Source organism: Phodopus roborovskii, unplaced genomic scaffold, assembly GCF_943737965.1.
Source record: "Phodopus roborovskii unplaced genomic scaffold, PHOROB, whole genome shotgun sequence".
Taxonomy (NCBI): domain Eukaryota; kingdom Metazoa; phylum Chordata; class Mammalia; order Rodentia; family Cricetidae; genus Phodopus; species Phodopus roborovskii.
Genome location: NW_026126410.1, coordinates 15,018,857 through 15,038,660, shown reverse-complemented (window position 1 = coordinate 15,038,660; position 19,804 = coordinate 15,018,857). Strand labels below are relative to the sequence as shown.

Genomic DNA, 19,804 nt, shown 5'->3' with positions numbered 1-19,804 from the left:
CAGTAAGAAAACAACTATTAGCTGTAAAATTACAGTAAATTTCAAATCCTTCATGTTTCATAGGCAATATAGAGTCTCTAAATGGTACAAGATTACAAAGAAACAGGAAAAAAATAGAATTTCTATGAAAAAGTAGAATTTTATTTATGACAGTAAAACAATTTTCTTAATTCACTTACTATAATTTCCAATTTATGTAATATATCTGAAACTATTTGTGTCTTTTTATGTGGCTTTTTAAAATAATTATTAGTACTGTACATCTATTATCAAACCGGGCTTGTAGTATAGCTTAAATTTAAATTCCTTTTATTTTCAGAAAAAAAAGAAGTCTATAAATAATTTTCTCAAAGGTTACCTACAGAGAGTTAATCACCTATTTGATCTTTGCAATTCGTTGGTGTTTCTTCCAACAGAGGACTTTTACTTTTTTGAATTTAGATGTTTTCCTCAGCATCTGAAGTCACCTTGGGGCAGCTGGGGGCTGGGATGGCTTATGGCAGAAACCCTAGCAGCTGACATTTTCAGAGTAATTATAGCTCAGGAGTTGACTGCTCAGAAGAACAAAATCATGTCACACATGACATGGCCTATCTTTGCTAATATTCTTTCGCTTTTGAATAGGGTTCAAAGTGACTGACAAAATGTAACAGAATTGTAGCGTAATTGGGAGTTGAAACACAGAAATCAGATGGTTGTTTCGAGATCATTTAAAAATCTGAGAATGAATGTGTCCCACAAATGTAGAACTCAAATACGCTTTATGGAAAAAAAGAAAAACTTCTGTTATTAACATAAAGCATTAGCCTGGATTCTTACATACATCTTAGGTTCTTACACTCAATGAAAAGTTATAACCCTAGTCCTTCATCAATACATGCCACACATGTATCTGTCTAGAAGGTTATGTTTTTCTCAGGTGTCCTAGGACACCAGTCACAGACATCTTAGAAACTTAGAGTATTTCACTACTAACTGACACTCAAAAAGTGCTACAGAGATGCACAGAAAAAGGCTGACTTTGGTTGTAGAGTATAAATTAAGCCATAAGACATGTTTGGAAATATATGAACAATGAGTCAAACATTTTCTATTGCAGATAGACAGACTGTTAGAAGAAAGTCACATAAAGAGAAAGGCAGAAATGAAGGCATGGATGTGATGACAACTCAATATGAGTGGTGTGAAAGTCATACAAGACAGAATGGAGATCAACAGGACCCCCTGCAGAGTGGGACGTTGGCAAAGAAGGAATTTTGGATTCCACGATGGGGAATCTGGGGTTACCCAATGCTTCTGCTAAGATCTGTCTGTCCATCATAATGGAGGTTCTGGCTCACACTAAAGGCTCCTACTGTGCCATTTATTTGTTGAATTTGTCACCAAACAGGACCTGAACCTTAGCCCTAAAGCCTCAGAAGACTGTGAGAGCACGAAATGTAAGGTTAGTGCACGTAGAGTCTCCTCCCAGGACTCAGTTGTGTTAAAATTAGACATTTGCTGGGTGAGCCAGGGATATGAGAAAGGGAATTTTGTTTGCCCTGAACCAATTGTGGAGCCATAGATCAATCATTGCATGCTTCTCCTCTTTCCAAAACAGTTACAAACACACTTTCTCTTTGTCTTAATTTTCGTTCTTTTTGATAAAGCCTTACTTTACCTGTGTGTTACAATATTCTCACAGATTACCTTAACTATAAAGGAAGCAGGGATCACAAGATGTCCTTCTACTATGGCTGCCCATGAGACTAGTATGTTACATGGATATTACCATCTTCCCCACCAAAGATGATTCTATACACAAATATTTTTTATATATTTATTACTTTTTCTTACTTTACATATCGATACCAGTTCCCTCTCCCTCCCTCTCTCTCTCTCTCTCTCTCTCTCTCTCTCTCTCTCTCTCTCTCTCTCTCGTGCCCTCCCCCAGTCCCCTCTTACCCCACCCCTGCCCCACTCCACAGGGAGGGTGATACCTTCCAGGGGAGATCATCAAAATGTGTCAAGCCTTTTAAAGTAGGGATTAGACATTCCCTCCTTCCTGCCTCTAGGTTAAGGGTGCATCCCTCCATGGGGAATGTGCTCCCATATCCCTTTTGCACCAGGGTTACATCCTGGTTCCACTCAGAGATCCTTTAGACTGCTCAGCCCTTCTAACTCAGACCCATATTTAGGGAGACTGAGTTGGTCCAATGCGGTTTCCCAGCTATAAGTCTGGGCGTCCATTAGTTCTATCCACAAATATTTTAAGAAACAACAACAGTTATTGTTACATGACATCCTAATTCATGATAAAATTTACAATGGGTTGAAGATTTTCAAAAGGAATTAAAAATATGGAATTGGTGTATAAAGTATTGCAGTCATGCATCCAGATAGGCTGGCAGAAAAAGTCTATAAACATGTGTTTCATCAGTCAGATCAGCCCCAGGGATAGTTAATGAGGGTCTGACTAATGGAAGAAGAAAGAGCCTAGGACTGCAAAGCACATCAGAGACAACCCTGAATTTTAAGTGCTTTGATCAAGAACTGAACACTGGGAAGGGAACAAGAGTGTAATGTATATTTGAGAGGAAATTTCCTATAATTTTGAGAGTTTTGGAAAAGAGTCTTTATCCAACATTGAGTTAATGAAAGTGATTTTGGTATATAATTTACCTCTGAAATGTTTTAATTGATCATGATGACAACCTCTAAACAATCTAAATGTTATATTTGATATATATTTTTGTTTTCAAACCATTTTTGAGTGATGCAGTAAAAATAAGGATTATATATTTGGGTTTACACGCACTTCAGTATTGTAAAATCTTGGGAAATGCTACTTTCAATTTACATAGTAATTCTAGGATTACTAGTTTACTTCTTTGTTTTTATCATTTTATTGTTTTTTGGGGTTTTTTTTTTTTTTTTTGATTTTTGTTTTTCAAGGGAAGGTAACTCTGTGTAACTGAACTGACTACGCTGGAATTCACTCTGTAGACTAGGCTGCTTTAGAACTCACAGAGATTCACCTGCCTCTATCCTCCCCCCCCCCCCAGGTGCTGGTATTAAAGGTATATATTTCCACCACCCAGCAATGATCAATTTTTTATGGAACATAATTTTGGTGTCAATCAAATGGAAAATGAAAGACAAACATTTAAATATAAATATATCTTATATAAACCCATTCAAAAGTACAGCAGCAAAACAATCAGGAGTCCTCTAATCTGCTATTAGATAAGACATGATCCCTGCTAGTCAAACAACTGTAGGAAGCTTTCTAAGAGACTTTACCTTAGTTCTGGGTGAGGTTTTCAAGCTTTATTCTACTTATGATGGTACCTATGGTAGCAAACACATAGGAGACTAAATCAGCCTGATTGTTTCCTTTATGCTTGATGCCAAGCTGGCACTATTACTCTACAGAATTCACACACTGAAGCCAGCAACACACAGAAATACAGGGGTACTCTCTCCAAGAATAAACACAAAGCTCTTGGCAACAGAAACCAGGCATTCAGCTAGTAGGAACAAAACAATTCTGAAATCAGATTTTAAATTTTATTCAATGGCTCTTGGCAATCCTCAATTATGTTAAAACTTAGTGTCTTGTGTACATGTAGGGAAGTCTTTTCCACATATATTTTATTCTTGAAAGACAATACAGATTGTTTCTATTTTTATTGTGAATTTGTTATCTACATTAAACACTTCCATCCCCATTTGAAATACCACTATGTTTTTGTTTTGTTTTGTTTTTGTATCTTTTATTTGCAATGTAGGTAAAACTAAAGAAAAGATTTTCATTCTAAAATTAATTGTTTGAATGAGAGATACACTGAGAAGAAAAATTTAACAAACACACTGAAAACAAAATGAATGTAAAAATAAAATTCAAAGTCAAATACTATCAAAAGAGCTGATTTGTGTAAAAGTCTGCCTGGGTTCAAATTCCACATATTTAATACTAGCCCTCTTTTAGTTTTCAGTGTGGATTAGGACTTCATTTTCATGGATTCATTAAAGACAGGAATTCTTTAAAACTCTAAGGCACATAACATTTCAACTACAAGAAATTATAGTTCATGTCAAAGAAAGAGTTCCCAGGTGATCCCAGGTTAATGCTGTAGCTACAATGCTCTTGAAAAATTCTGCTCCAGGGGATATTCATTTTATATGAAGCTTACAGCCTCAGGGACATATGAGAACATCAAATGTTTCCAAGGGCACCTCAGACAGACTCTCTGGGAGACAAGGGCATTGCATATAATTTCATATTATATTTTAGCCCATGAAAATCCTATAAATATCCCATCTTCTTAAACAGGTTCTCAAGCAGATGCCAGGAGATTAGTGTGTGTGTGTGTATGTGTGTTTCTAAGTGTCGTACAGACAGGCCCTAGATCATTTTTTTGAAAGTTACAGAGGGTCTGGTAGGAAAATAAGTATTAGTTATTATTAAGAAACTATGAAATTACTATTTTAGAAGATGCTCCTAATATTTTTCCATGTACAGGAAGACAGTGTCTGATGATGTTATATATATATTTGGAGGCAATAATATTAATAGGGTGCATTTAAGTTCCTATGGTTGTGTGTGATTGTGTGTAACTGTATGTAAGAGAGAATCAGAGAGAGAGACAGAGGAAGAGGGAGAGGAGAGAGAGAGGTAGAGAGAGAGGAAGAGAGAGAGAGGGAGAGAGAGAGAATATGTGTATGTGTTCTGTAAAATAAGAGTTTACTTTTTTACTAAGGATCAACATCTTACAGAATTATTTGGAACATTTACCATAAGTGTGTGGATTTACCATGGATTTTAGTACAATATTTACTAGAAAATATCTATGTTACAATCTCTTTCATGTAAACTGTAAGTGAAAATGCACTGGTATTTCCAGTTAGAATGAAATAAGGGAATATTTCTACTTTAATTTGTTCTATATTTTCTTAGGTCCAGTGGACACTAAATTTTGTTCTTTCATAACAGAATTCCAAAATCAAGTAGCATGTTCCATGATTAACATATTTACTCTCTGAAAAAAATTCCAGACGGGAGCAATATTAAAAAATACATGTAGACAGAAAGTCATTTTTATTACATTTGTATTTATTATAGGTGCATATATTGTATATGTGAATATACACTCCATGGCACACAGGTAGACAGATGTCAGAAGATAATTTCATATTTAGAGGCATCGATTGTCTCCTTCTTCCAAGGTAGTTGAAGGTCAAACCATCCCACCATACCATAAAGTTATTAAAAGTATGTAAGTGTAAGCATAATCTGTTTTTGTTCCCATGTATATATAGTGCTGGTGTGTATGTTGCATCCTGGCATAGAGACTTCTTATTTTTTGAGACAGAGTCTCTCAGTAGACCTAGAATTTCCCTGTTCAGCTAGCTTGGAGAGCCAGCAAGCCCTAGGAATCTTCCTGAGGCTGCTTCCTAGAAAATGCTATTACATTTGTTTGCTGTGCTGACATGTTCTTGCATATGCTGAGGATCTAAGGCAGATGCTCACACTAGTGTGACAAGCCCTTTGCCAACCAAGCCATTGAACCTTTATATTTCATTTTCTCAATGGCTAATATCATTCCCCATCTAGAATGCAATTAAATATAGAAAATGGGAAACTAAATGATCCATAATATGCAGAGGCTGTTGAATTTATCCAAACCTCCCCCATTCAACATGGAATATACTTAAATTACAGCACCGATGTTATGATTGAAGTCAAGGGTGCCATGATTTCACTAGACCCAAGACAAATGATAAGTGGGTGTTTATTAGTGAACACTTACACAGACAATAATAAAGAATTGTGAGAGCACTTCTCTGCCTTTCCTATCAGATTGGCTGATCAGAGAGAGAGACAGAGAGAGACAGAGAGAGACACACAGAGAGAGACAGAGAAAGACAGAGAGAGCAATGCTTCCCTTTTTCTGTTGGACTGAAGCCATACCCAAACGAGCATGGCTACCATTACAAGTTCACAGATAAGACACTGATACAGATGATTACATATGATAATAATTTGCAGATTGTTAGCATTTCAAAGAGGCAAATAACTCATTTATCTTTTTCATGCATTTGAAATGTTCTGGAGGTGAAAGAAAAATATTTTTAGCAAGAACAACAACAAAAAATGGGCTACAAGTATACTATTTGTAAGTTGTGTATAGTTATAAGTACCATAATAGCTTCCAAGAAATATAAAGACAAATGGCATTCACTACAAAAATACATACTGGTTACATTTTGTATTAATTTACAGACATCTTTGCCATCTCAAGTATTCTGAACTTCACTATCATTGCAGAAAATAACAAAATGACCGTGGTATGCCATTCTCAAACACAGTGACCCAATGAGAATATTCACTGAGTTAGGAGAGTATGTGATGTACAGTTACAGGCTTTTATAAGATCAGTGAATGATAAACAATGAGATGTGTTTTCTCACTACAAGTTAAATTGATCAACATGCAGCATTATCACGGTTCTTTTGTCTAAAAGGCATTAAAATCCATAAAAAATTTCAAATTATTTTCAGCATCTCAATCAAAATGACAAGAAAATATTCCATGGGAACATTCAAAAGACAAAACAACAACAAAACAAAACCATTAGTTACCTATTGGGACTCACTTAAAATTATACCCATTAACAAATAAGAAATACATATGAGTTTTAAAGACCAGGCTCAAATATCAGCAGTTCTAAAGAGGCTGATTAAAACTGTGTAACTCAGTTTCCTTTTTTTTGTAAAAGAATATATATTTAATGTATCATTGTTTTAAGTGGTATTTTTCTTTAAGGATTCTACTAAACAAACCTCAAATTGCCTAACTGAAACATGGGTAGAGTACATAATATACTCCTTTCTATGGGTGAAAGACAAGTGGCCAGAAAATATAGCAAAGGATCTCAAATTTTACTAATCTTTGGAAAAGTAGAACTAAAGCCACTCCAAATGCTGTTTGGGGGGCACTCCAAATGCTGTTTTATGGATATATACAATTGATATCTATGGCATTATTGGGGAAATGCAAGACAATGAGGCCACTATTATAAACAGTATGGTACTTCCTTATAAAAATACAGTTCCATATAAAAAGGCATGCACCACAAGACCTGAGTTCTATCCAAGGAACCATGTGCCATAAGAAAAAAATTGATTCCCACAAGCTGTCCTTAACCCTAGGACCCCCCACACACTTGTAAGATGGCTTGCAAACACATATAATCACATCAGCAAATGCAATTTTACAAAATGGGAAATATAACCACCACATAACACATAATTCCTCTTGTGTTACTTGAACAGATAACTACAAGTAGAATCTTGACATTTCTGCATATCCATAATGATGGTAACAACAGTTCTTATGCCTCATACACAGCTAATGGCACATAAATATGTGAATGGACAAAAACAGGGTGTATGTAAAATAGAATATTAACTCTTAGAAAGGAAATAAATCAGAGATTGATAGATAGCTTAGTCAGTAAAATGTTTGCCATGCAAGCATAAATATCTGAGTTCAATTCCCAACACCTATATTCAAGGCTGTGTGTGATGGCATGAACATGTAATCATGGCACTGGGGCTGAAGCAATTTTTATAGGGTTTCCAAAATATCTTCTGATGTACCCTTATCTTTTGTCTGGAAGAAGGAATATAAAGCACAGACAAGAAGAAACCCATCTGATTAGAAGCCTTTCAAACAAGTAAAAATCCGGCCTTATTCTCTTATACTTTATGTAATTACCTCTTTTGATATTTTTAATAATCACACTTCTGTCATCATCACATACTTGACCAAGGTAAATAAAACTGAATACTCTGTTTACGTGCAAAATGTAGACAATTCAATGGCCTTAATTTATCTGAAGTCATTTGATTATAGTGACTGACATTAATTTTGTTAATTTTTTTTTCTGAAACTGGTATCACTTTTTACCCCAGACCTGTTGAACTCACAGTATCATCCTCACTTCTGAAGGCATAAATAAGCATGCATTTGTCTATGAATTCTGAGCCTCTACTTCACCTCCATGTTTTTTCCATTGACAAAACTTCTTTTATAGTATATTTAGAGTTTTTATTCATTATTTATTCATAAATAAACCCATACATCTCCATTGCATAATGTAATAGGTATATTTTCTATTAGCACAGTTATTGAATTTTTATTGATTATACTTTCAATAAATACATAAATTCAGAAAAAAAACAATAAAATTAATGTGGAAAAATTGAGAAATAATTTATTCTACCTCATGTGTTGTATTTTATTAAAGGGCTCCTATAGCAATTAAGTAGACAGACAAGCATAAAATTAATTGTAAGTTCATATAAGCTCTGAGAGCATGATGTGGAAAATTAAACAGGTCATATACTCTACTTGCTATTGGATTTTACTTATAAATTATCCAGATATTATATATAGTTCATCTATATAATATAGAATATAGTGAAACTATTAAAGTCTACAACCAAAGATGCCAAATGTTAAAAGCTAAGGAAAAATAAAATATGGGCTGCTGTAATAGCAAGGTACTTATATTTTCATTTTTATATTAAATTGGTAATATTAAAATAACAGCATATTTTCTATTGATGCAGTTGTAATAACAGAATGCTAAATTTTCTGTAACTGTCCTTATAACTCATACAAATCCTACATGTTATTATTATTATTATTCATGAAGTCATTGATATAACAAAACATCATGGTTCTGCTTCTGAAGGAAGGAACTCAGCTGAAATCCTTCTAGTTGTCAGATACCTAGGGTATCAGGTAACAAAGACAGAGTGCAAAGGCTTCATTGCAGGGTCTAACATGTCAGGTGTGCTGCTCTCTCCCTCTTAGCTGCCCCAGAATTTTTGTACCCAAAAGAGAGACACTAGCTTCCAAAAGTAAGAGCTATTTTAACTGGACAGTGACATGGTTGTTAATGTTATTCTGGTAAAAAGAGTCTTGTTTTTAATGGTATTTCTTTCTTTCTCCAGTAAACAAAACACTCACTTGGGGGCAATAGACTACAGTTTCTTTTAACTAACGGGTATAAAAAGTATATCACAGACTCCTACACATACACACGTGTACACACACACACACACACACACACAAACCCTATCAATAATTACTGATGTCTCAGAAGATATTTTGGATGCATTGCCAAATAGTTGTAGCTATAAAAAAGACTTCCCAGAAAATAAGGTAAGTGATGTCACTACAGGAAAATAAGCTTTGTCACCAGCCTCCTTGTAACACCCAGGATACTTTTCATTGATTCTAACCATAAGTAGTTCCTCTTACAACTAACATGTACCATGCTGCCACATTCCTAAACAGTATTGGATACTAGGCATCTCAGCTCTGCCCTAAGCAGTACTCCTTATCCTGCTCTTCATAGCTAAAAGGAAAAAGACATGGTAAAGCATCATGATGGAAGTACTGAAAGCAACACAAAGTGCTTACAGGCAGTGATAAAACTCACAGTATACAGTAGTTGTAGGTGTGAATATCGAGAATATTTTCAAGAGATATCTACAAGGAAATTTATTAGAGAATGGCCAAATGAAGTAGTCACCTATACTTTCCATCCCCCACCAGATATTACAATCACTTTCATAATGTCAGTTAGTCCTTCTCCAGTGGTGATTATACTTCCAAGTCCCCCTGGACTTGGTAGCTAAATGTTACCATGTAAACACTTTTAGATTAATGCTATCCAAGCAGAAGTCATGTGTGAACACTCTCAAGTCAACAATAATGAGCTGCTTTTCTCAGAACTCTCATGAATTCTTGCTAAATAAAAATCTTCCATTTATGAAGGTTACTGCTCCAGAAAGTAACTCTGAAACCTGACTGAATGGACAATCTTTGGGTAGTCGGAAATGGAACTGTCTGATAAAAGACAACACAAGTACAAGAGGAAATACTTAAAGGATTTCCACAATACACAGTGAATGTAATATCCTACTCTTCAATGTAATCTGTAATAACTTGATAGAGTTATTGTGATAATGTTATATGAACTGTAGCCTGTGATAGGGATTCTGACCTTGAGCAATAAGAACTTTGTAGTTCAGAATGCTAAACAAATAGGAAATGTTGAGAGCAGGCAAGATGAAAATAATTTCACAAATGAGAAGAGACATCTAAAGACTCCAAAAGCTTCAGGATTGAGATGATATGTACAGTACAAAAGATTCAAGAATCTTCCTTTAAAAGAAAGTACCTAAAATAAAATTGTGACCCAGATCATGAAAGCATCAAAACAAAAATTGAATAAGAACATAAAATGTCACTCTGAGTCAGATTCATGAGATCTAAAAGCATTCAACTCACAATCTTATTGTATGAAGTCCAACATAAAATGCTTTCTAGCTTAGCATGATGCTCTTTTTGTATGTGTATCTCATAAGTTTGAAGATCTGGTGCCAAAGTAGCCTACTTCCTCTAAGAAGAGTATACTGTGGCCACATAGGTAGCAGCAAATGAGATCATCTCAACTTAACTATGAGCAAGACAGAAAATCAATGTGAAATAATCTAGAATTATGGGCTTTCCATTGACAATATTGCATATACTGCATTTAATGCAGATGGTGTATATCTGCCTAGTATAATGATCATAATTTTAATATTATAATTTCTGTGCCTATTAAAGATATATACATATATAATGTATTTTGTTTTATATGTATTTCCATATATAACAATATATTATGATACAGGCATACATATATGATAAATATGCATACATATACATTTATGAAATATACAAGGAGAAATAATGTTCATATAGTTAATTTTGAAAGAACTCACTAGAAGTTATAAAAGAGTAAAGTATATTTTATTTTTGCTTCACAATGAGTTCTATTAAGATGAGTTCATAAGAGAGATTAACTAAATTATTACCAGAAAAGCAAACTGTCGACAGAGAGACTTACATGATAGCAGGATCACAACCCAGCAAGTCAAGAGACTTCCTCTGGCCTACTTACTTTATCCTGTGATACCTGACATGAGAAACATCAACCATAAATCCATACTGGTGGCTCCATAGTGATATGGGGACAGAATGAAGACACAGGGGTGTGAAGGGTTAACAGAACCATTGCAAAATTAGGACTTAGATGGCTGGAGTCATGATTCTGAAAAGTGTGAATATTTACTTCCCCAGTGATTCTTTGGCCCTATAATAGCTATGGTGTTCTATTCCTCTTTTTAAGAAGTATATTGATTTTTCTGTAGGTTAAATTTCTTTGGAATTTATACATTATGAATGTCAATCCCATATTCATAAAACTTCACAGTCTTTAGACCTCCACTGACTAAGACCTGAAAATGTGTTCCTAATAGTAAAACTACTCCTAAGAACTATACAGTGCCATAGCACCAAAGTAAAATAAAGCAAAAAGAAAAATGCTCTGATGAAAATGTTAAGAAGTTAACAGACTTCTCAAACTATAATAAAACATAAGAAATGGAGTACAGGAAGTATAGCTCAGTACCGCAGCATACACTTAGCATGTGTGGAGACCAGGGCTCAATATCTGGAATGTGAGTTCATAAATACACATGCATGCACACAGTAACACACATATACAGATATGTATGCTCACAGATATAAATAATTATAATTCAGTTACAATGTTCTTTGTGAAAATCATTGAATATCAATATTTACATAATCATTGGACATACATTGTGATGGTTTGAATAAAAATATCTTCCATAGGATCATATATGGAAATTCTTGCTCCCCTATTGGTAGAACTATTTTCAAAGTATTGGGAGATGAAGCAATGAGGAGGAGGCATGCAGGATTTGGTTTAAAAAGTTCATGCCTTCCCCAGTAAGATCTTTCTATGTTTCCTGCTTGTAGATCAATATATAAGTTCTTAGCTACAGTTCCAATACTATGCCTCCCATCATGATGGCCATGAACTCTAACCCTCTGGAACCATGAACACAAAGTTAAACATTTTCTTTTATAAGTCTGTGGTGATATATTGGTTATGATCTTAAAAAGCACTAGCAAATCAAATCCAAGAAAATATGAGAGAAATCATCCACCATGACCAATAAGGCTTCATCACAGGGACGCAATGATAGTTCAACATATGAAAATCTAACAAAGTGATCCATCATATAAACAAACTGAAAAAGAAAAACCACATGAACGTCTCATTAGATGCTGAAAAAGCCTTTGACAAAAATCCAATACCCTTTCATGATAAAGGTCTTGGAGAAACAGGAACATCAACATAATAAAAGCAATATACAGTAAACCAACAGCCAACATCAAACTGAATAGAGAGAAGCTTAAGGCGATTCCTCTAAAATCAGGAACAAGAAAAGACTGCCTACACTCTCCACATTTTTTTTTATTGTACTTGAAGTTCTAGTTAAAGCAATAAAACAACAAAAAAAGACCAAAGGGATACAAATTGGAAAGGAAGAAGTCAAACTGTCACTATTTGCAGATGATGTTTATAGTTTACATAAGTGACCCCCAAAACTCTACCAGGGAACTCCTACACCTTCTGCAAATTAGCAGGATACAGGATTAACTCAAAAAAATAAAAAAATAAATCAATAACCCTATTATATACAGATGATAAAAGGGCTGAGGAAGAAATCAGAGAAACATCACCCTTTATAATATCCACAAACAACATAAAGTATCTTGGGGTAATGCTTACCAAATAAGTGAAAGACTTATATAGCAAGAACTTTGTGTCTTTAAAGAAAGAAGTTAAAGAAGATACCAGAAAATTGAAAGGCCGCCCATGCTCTTGGATAGGTAGGATAAACAAAGTAAAAATGGCAATCTTGCCAAAAGCAATCTACAGATTCAATGCAATCCTCATTAAAATCTCAGCACAATTCTTCACTGACCTTAAAAGGATAATAATCAACTTTATATGAAAAAAGAAAAGACCAGGATAGCCGAAACAGCACTGTACAATAAATGAACTTCAAGAGGCATTACCATCCCTGACTTCAAGCTCTACTATAGAGCTATAGTCCTGAAAACAGCTTGGTATTGGCACAAAAATAGGCAGGTAGACCAAGGGAATCTAATTGAAAATCCTGATATCAAACCACACTCCTACAAATACCCGATTTTTATCAAAACATCTAAAAGTATACAATGGAAGGAGGAAAGAATCTTCAACAAATGGTGCTGGCACAACTGGATGATGGTGTGTAGAAAACTGCAGATAGACCCATGTCTATGGCCATGCACAAAATTTAAGTCCAAATGGATCAAAGGCCTCAACATAAATCCAGCCACACTAAACCTCTTAACAGAAAAAGTAGAAGATATCCTTGAACAAATTGGTACAAAAGACTACTTCCTGCATAGACACTGAGATGGACAATTAATAAATGGGACCTCCTCAAACTGAGAAGCTTCTGTAAGGCAAAGGACACAGTTGATAAGACCAAATGGCAGCCCATGGACTGGTAAAAGACCTTCACCAACTGCTACTGAAGATCAGAATGCTAAGCTAGCACACTAGTCAGTCATAGAGATCAGGCAATGTTGGTATACACATTTTATCCCAGGGCTCAGGAGGCAGAGGTACATAAATCTCTATGAGTTTGAGACCACCTAAGGGTACATGAAAGTAAATCATCCTAAAAGAAAAACAGAGCTCAGACCTTTAATCCCAGCACTAGGAAGGTATGTAAGATAAGAGCAGTGTCTGGATTCTGGTATTCAGTCTCCAGCCACAGGCACTTAGTCTCCAGCCATGTTGAGGTCAGGATATCCCCAACTTTGTTGGAGGTAAGAGCTTTCTGGAGGCTTGGCTGCTTTACTTTTCTGATCCTCAGCTTTACTTTTCTGATCCTCAGCTTGAACCCTAATATCTGTCTCTGGATTTTATATTCATGTTACATAATTTATCTTAGTCATGGTGTCTATCACAGCAATAGAAAAGTAACTAAGGCATCCATTATTGATAAGGTAATCCTGAACAGAGACTAAACATTAGCACATAAATTATCTCACATTATGAACAGTTTCTTAATTCTCATTAATTTTACTTGGGTTATGTACTCTTGCAAAGAAAAATAGAAGAATTCAGCTACTAACCACAAGCAGCACTAGTTTGGAGGCATCCTCTGTGCTAAGGGTATTCCTGCTACTTGAGGTCACAATAGGCATGAATCCCCAACATTAAAACCACAGGCAATTGATAGAGTCTCTTTATAATTTTCTATACAATAAGTATAAAATACAGTAAGTTTAAGTGTTTGTATTGGTTTGAAAGAAAATGCTTTCCATACAGAATGGCATTATTAGGAGGTGTGGCTTTGTTAGAGTAAGAGTGGCCTTTTGGGAGGAAGTTTGTCACTGTGGGGTGGGCTTCAAGGTTTCTTGTGCTCAAGCTTTACCCGATATGGATACAGACAGCTTCTTCTGCCTGCAGACCAATGTAGAACTCTCAGCTCCTCTTCCAGCACCATGTCTGCCTGCATGCCACCCACCATGAAGATAATGAACTAAACCTCTGAACTGTAAGCCAGCTCCAATTAAATGTTTTCTTTATAACAGTTTTGGTCATAGTCTTTCTTCACAGCAATAGAAACCCTATCTAAGACAGTGATTGAGGACTGAGAATACAAATACAAACCAATTGTTTTATTGCCTTTCTAACAAAGGACAATATCCAACAACCAGAGTAGAGTCTCTGGAGTCCTTGCTCTTCCATAGCCCAGGAAAAATCCATCATTATGAACCACCATGTGTCCAGTGATCCATACATTCAAGAAGCTCAGCTCAGATGAAAGATGATTTGAGCGAAATACAGAAGAAAAGGTTACTCTTCAAAACTCCTAGTCAGCTATTTTATTTTCACAAAGTAAAATTGTTGCCAGTAAGGTTCAGAGTCATTTGAGCCCTTTGAGCTAAATCCTAGATGTTACATAGAACAAAAATGCCTTGCTGTATACATTACATTTTCAGAGTTTTGTACTTGTCCTTTAGTTGTGGGCTAAATTCTTAAATTTGAATAGATTTTGTTATTGCCTCTAACCATTAAAACTTACTTAAGTAGAATTATAGACAAAAACTTGATTGTGGATTTTATACCATTAATGATAATCATTTCTTGAATCAGTTAAAATTTAGGTTCAGGTAGTTTTTGAAACTTCTAACTCAGACTTTTTATGTTTTAGGTTAAATGTATACACCTTACTTTGTTACACGGTGGACTGAAATTATCATGGCCATATGAATTCCTTTTCCTATGCTCTTACTGGACTCTTTCCAATGAACAGAACTTGGAGGTCTCTCACATTTTGTCTTTATTGTCATTTTTAATCACCACACATACTTCAGTAAAATCAATAATATATAGGGTTGATGGTGATATTATACCATGTGTTACCAAGTTCTTCATAGGTTAGCAAATTCTTTACCCAATTATTACATGGTAAAGGAAATATTTAAATGAACTTGTGAATCATAAAAGTTTAAAATATGTAATATATGAGCCATTTGAGTTATTGGCTCAATTTCCTCTTAATCATCTCAGTATATATGGAAGGATGAGATATGCTATCACATTATGCTCTAGCTCTTGAACAAAGTAATAAAGTAATGTTACTCCCCAAATTATTCTACCTATGAAACTTGGGTAACTAATATTACAACCCAGCAGAGCTTCAAAAAAAAAAAAAAAAGAAAAGAAGAGAAAGAAAGAAAAAAAAAAAAAAGCAAGCAGTATGTCTACAAAGTCTACCCACCATTGTTGAGAGAAAAGTTTGGATTTTTATTATGTTAGTCTAACTTGTATTTACCATGCTGTATCTAGCTAGTAATTTTTTAAATATCTTGAATTCTATAATCATAGATGAATTTAAACTGCAATTTTTTTGTCCTACTTCTGAAGAGATTCTCAAAGGAATAAAAATTCCTTATGTTATAAAATTGGATTTGGATAGGAAGAAATGCCAGCCATATAACAATACAAAGGTGCCATGAAAATAAATAGTAATGAATAGTCAAAAACATTTGAAGTTTTTCCTTAATTTACACTCATGTTCAGCTTTCCTTTGTTTTCATTATTTCCCCTTGATTTTTCACTGAGAAACTTGTTACTTCTGATATTTTGTTCCTCATCTTTAAAGATTTACTATAACAAATGTTTACATATATACATTAAATTAAAAATATAAAAAAGAAATGTTAGTTTAAGGGTATTTGCTTATAATTATATTTACAATAAAGTTTTGAAATATAGTTCAAAGGAAGGCAAAGTTGAACTTTCAAGATGTTACTTATAAAAATAATATTATCAAGGAGAAGTACTTATAAAAATAATAAGAATTACTTATAAAAATAATATTACAAGAAGAAATGTGAGAGTTAATTCCAATATCTATTAGCAGAATCAATTATACTGAATTCTTACATTTTCTAAATTATGTCAATTATCTTCTTATGAAGCAAGCAGAGAAAGAATTTGCTTAAGTTAAATTGTTTTTATGAGAATAATCTCAGATGCCTTTATGTGTTTCCTTTTCTCTAACCTGAGCACTGACTTGATTATCTTAGCGACCTCAAACAGAACATTACAGATAGACTATTAACACAGTAAATTCACATTTCAAACAATGCCTTAAACCATGTGCTTCTATCCAAAAGTGAATTTAAATATTAGCCTGTTTCATGCTAAAAAATAATGTAAAGAATGATTTACCCCAATGGAAGGATGCTATGGTGACCACAGGTATTTGGGTGGTCTGTGCAACTTGTACATGATGCACTCTGAGTGCAGAATTGAAGCCACTCTGTTAGCTCTCATTTCATCATTATCAAGAAGCAACAGGTCCTTAAAGGTAAAATTTAATCACAGTTCTTGTTATCTTCCTGACTGATTTTAGTGATCCTCATAAAATGAAATTGTTTTCCTACCATGACTACTTTAAAACAAGACTTCAGTTTAAAAAAAAAAAAACACTTAAATCAGTTATATTGGATGCATATATGAAAATGGATATTTTATTATATATCAAAAAACCCTCCACCTGACTTTACATTGTTTGATAGACTTCTCAAATGAGAGAACATAAAAACCCCTGAAAGTGATGTAGTGAACACACTCCATTTCCAATGAATCCTAGCATATTTATTTTTATAGTAAGCAACTCAACTTGTCACAATCCAAAAGCCCAACACTGTCCAAAAGTCAAATGCTTTCTCTTAATATTAAAGTAACTTAACTAAAACCAGAGAACTCTGGGACATTCAACATTTAAAGTGCGTTAGAAGTGCCTAAAATTCATTTTAAAAGATAGTAGTTATTCAATAAATATATGTCAATACTGGAATAACTATTCAAACACTGCCAAAATTTTCAATATTTCTTTTCTCAGGTGATTGCATGATAAATGGCGATTCTCTCCTGATATTAAATGTCTGTTAGCTTGCTTCTGATTGTACTTAATATTAGTTTTAGTTTAAAGCAGGTAGCCAGGAGTTCAGCCTTTATAAGAGTAAAGAACATTCATTTAGTAAAAAATAGTGATGTTCACACTTCATTCATAAAGCAAAACTGAGTCCTGCAGGAAGAAAGAGCCTAGTCATTCTCCATGTGTATATTCATGTTGAGTATCATCTGAATTTACATTTGAACTATAATCACATTTCCTCAGTCTCTTTGTGACATTTCCCTTGTCAGTTCCTTTATTGGGAAATGGTAGAAGAGAATGATGTATCCGGGATGAGAATTAGTTCCAGCCTCCATTTGTTTTTCTAACCGTGAGAATCTGATCTAATAGGAGAAGTTAACTCACAGACCGGGAAAACAGATGATAGACTCAGAGAGACATTCTCACAAATGCCATTAAACGGCTAGACAAGGACTGTGAATCAGTCTGCAGACTCAAAATCCTGGATTTCGCAGGGTGTACTAGTGATGGGATTCAGTGGTCAGAACAACCCACTCGGAGATTCAATCAAGCTCAAGGTTCTGGACACAGCAATAAGTATTCTCAAAGGGCTCCGTTCATACCAGGTGAGGGTGACTAGTATGTCCTGTCCATTGGCTCCAGGCAAACAAGTGTGGAGATCTCTAAAGCTAATTGTTTTGAAAGAGCTCTTTGGACAACTCCCAAGGAATTCTAACAGTTTAACTCTTTCCTTACAGCTTGCATTCCTGGCTATAACACCAAGTGCACGATCCAAGTGTTCCAGAGTAAGTGAATGCAGAAACAGAATCTGATGCACATTTTACGTAATCAGTAGCAGTTCAACTTCTGCGGACTGATGCTGCCAAACAACCTCCCACACTCAGAGAGCAGGCATTTATAAATGTTACATCTTTGTACCTACTCCCTACAATTCCTTAATGGGCCATTAGTAACTAGATCGATCCTAGTTACTTTATAGCCAGGCAATGCAGAGGCACCTTGGTTGTGTTTACTAGTGCCAGAAACACCATTCAAAAGTTAAGAAGGTCGAAGCAGATACTTTGCAAACCTTCTCTTTTTTTGGGGGGGGGGGCCGAAAGATTGGTGTGTCCTTAGGAGGAAAGGAAAAAGAAGAAGAGAGAGAACCTGTGTGACTTAACTCAGATGTATATGGAAAAAGCAAATTACTACTTAAGCTGTCTGGTAGGGAATGGAGACTGATAAGTTCTCCAGAAATGCTATCCAGCTTCCCCCCACCACCACCGCTGTTCCTTAGAAAACCGAGCCCCTTCCCCACCTCTGGCAGCCAAGGCAAAATGCCAGCCCCAAAGCTAAATGCGCTTGGCTGGCTGGAAGCGCATCACTTACGTCTCGGAATTTGTTCCACTGTCCGACTTCCTTGTCATACTGAGAGATTGTGGTGAGCCATTGTTTTTCATCCAGAAAATTACCGCTGTCCGACCGCCCCCTGGCCACAGCCACCGCCGCGGCAGCTGCAAGAGTCTGGCTGCACCAAGCCGCTGCACACACACACAATAAGGCTGACACCTTGAGCATCTGGGAAGGAGACACAACCAGGGTAGAGAGCGGTGTCAGATACTGGGTGCAGATATGGGGGCGCCCCTGGAAGGCATGCATCATCAAGGACTGGTTGGAGACAAGAGAAGACCGGGTGTCCCCTTCCAGGAGGCTTCACCCCAAAGCCAGGGCACTCACACACACACACACACACACACACACACACACACACACACACACACACACACACACACACTCAGACCCAAGGGAGAAGAAGAAGGGGGTCTAAGGGTGGAAGCCCCAAGCAGCGAGAGTCCCAGCGGCCAGATAAAACGCTTGCCGGCCCATCACCTTGTTGGGAGCGGGCACGGAGCTCGCAGCTCCTGATGGAAATGCAGCCTGGCTCTGACAACTCCGCTTCTAGCTGGAGCTGCTGCACGCGCCTCCTGTCTCAGCGGTCCACTCAGCTCCCTGCGCCCAGCGCTCCCCTCGTCCCACCCTCCCTGTTCCTATCCCTCACAAGCTCCCCTCGCTTCACCCCTCCCTCCCCCACCTCCGTCTTCCCCTCCTCCTATCCCACCTTCCTCTCCCTGACTCCCAGCTGCAGCAAGTTCCGGATGCAAAAGCTTGGCTGGAGCCAGAGGATGCTGTAGGCTCCTCGCATAGGAATCCTTTGCTTCCTAACCTCTCGCCTCCAGAAGAGATACTCATGTTCCAAACACAGCCAGCTCATTCTTTCAGCTCTTAGATTGAATACAGAGCATGGGATCTCTTTCTCTTGACTGCTTCTGTTCTGCAATTTCAAGGGTGGTCGGGCACATGTAAGAAAAGAGATCAGAAGAAAACT

General features: G+C 36.0%; 1 protein-coding gene across 1 annotated transcript in view; it reads right to left on the bottom strand.

Moving 5' to 3' along the window:
* Window positions 1–19,475, bottom strand: part of Spock3 (SPARC (osteonectin), cwcv and kazal like domains proteoglycan 3) — a 382,391-nt gene extending 362,916 nt beyond the window's left edge. Inside the window, exons 1-2 of the mRNA XM_051182485.1 lie at window positions 19,309–19,475; window positions 18,808–18,996 (exon numbers count right to left, since the gene is read on the bottom strand). Coding sequence (XP_051038442.1) covers window positions 18,808–18,996 — 189 coding nt within the window. The 5' untranslated portion in view covers window positions 19,309–19,475. The remainder of the gene's footprint in view (window positions 1–18,807; window positions 18,997–19,308) is intronic.
* Window positions 19,476–19,804: the final 329 nt, after the last annotated feature.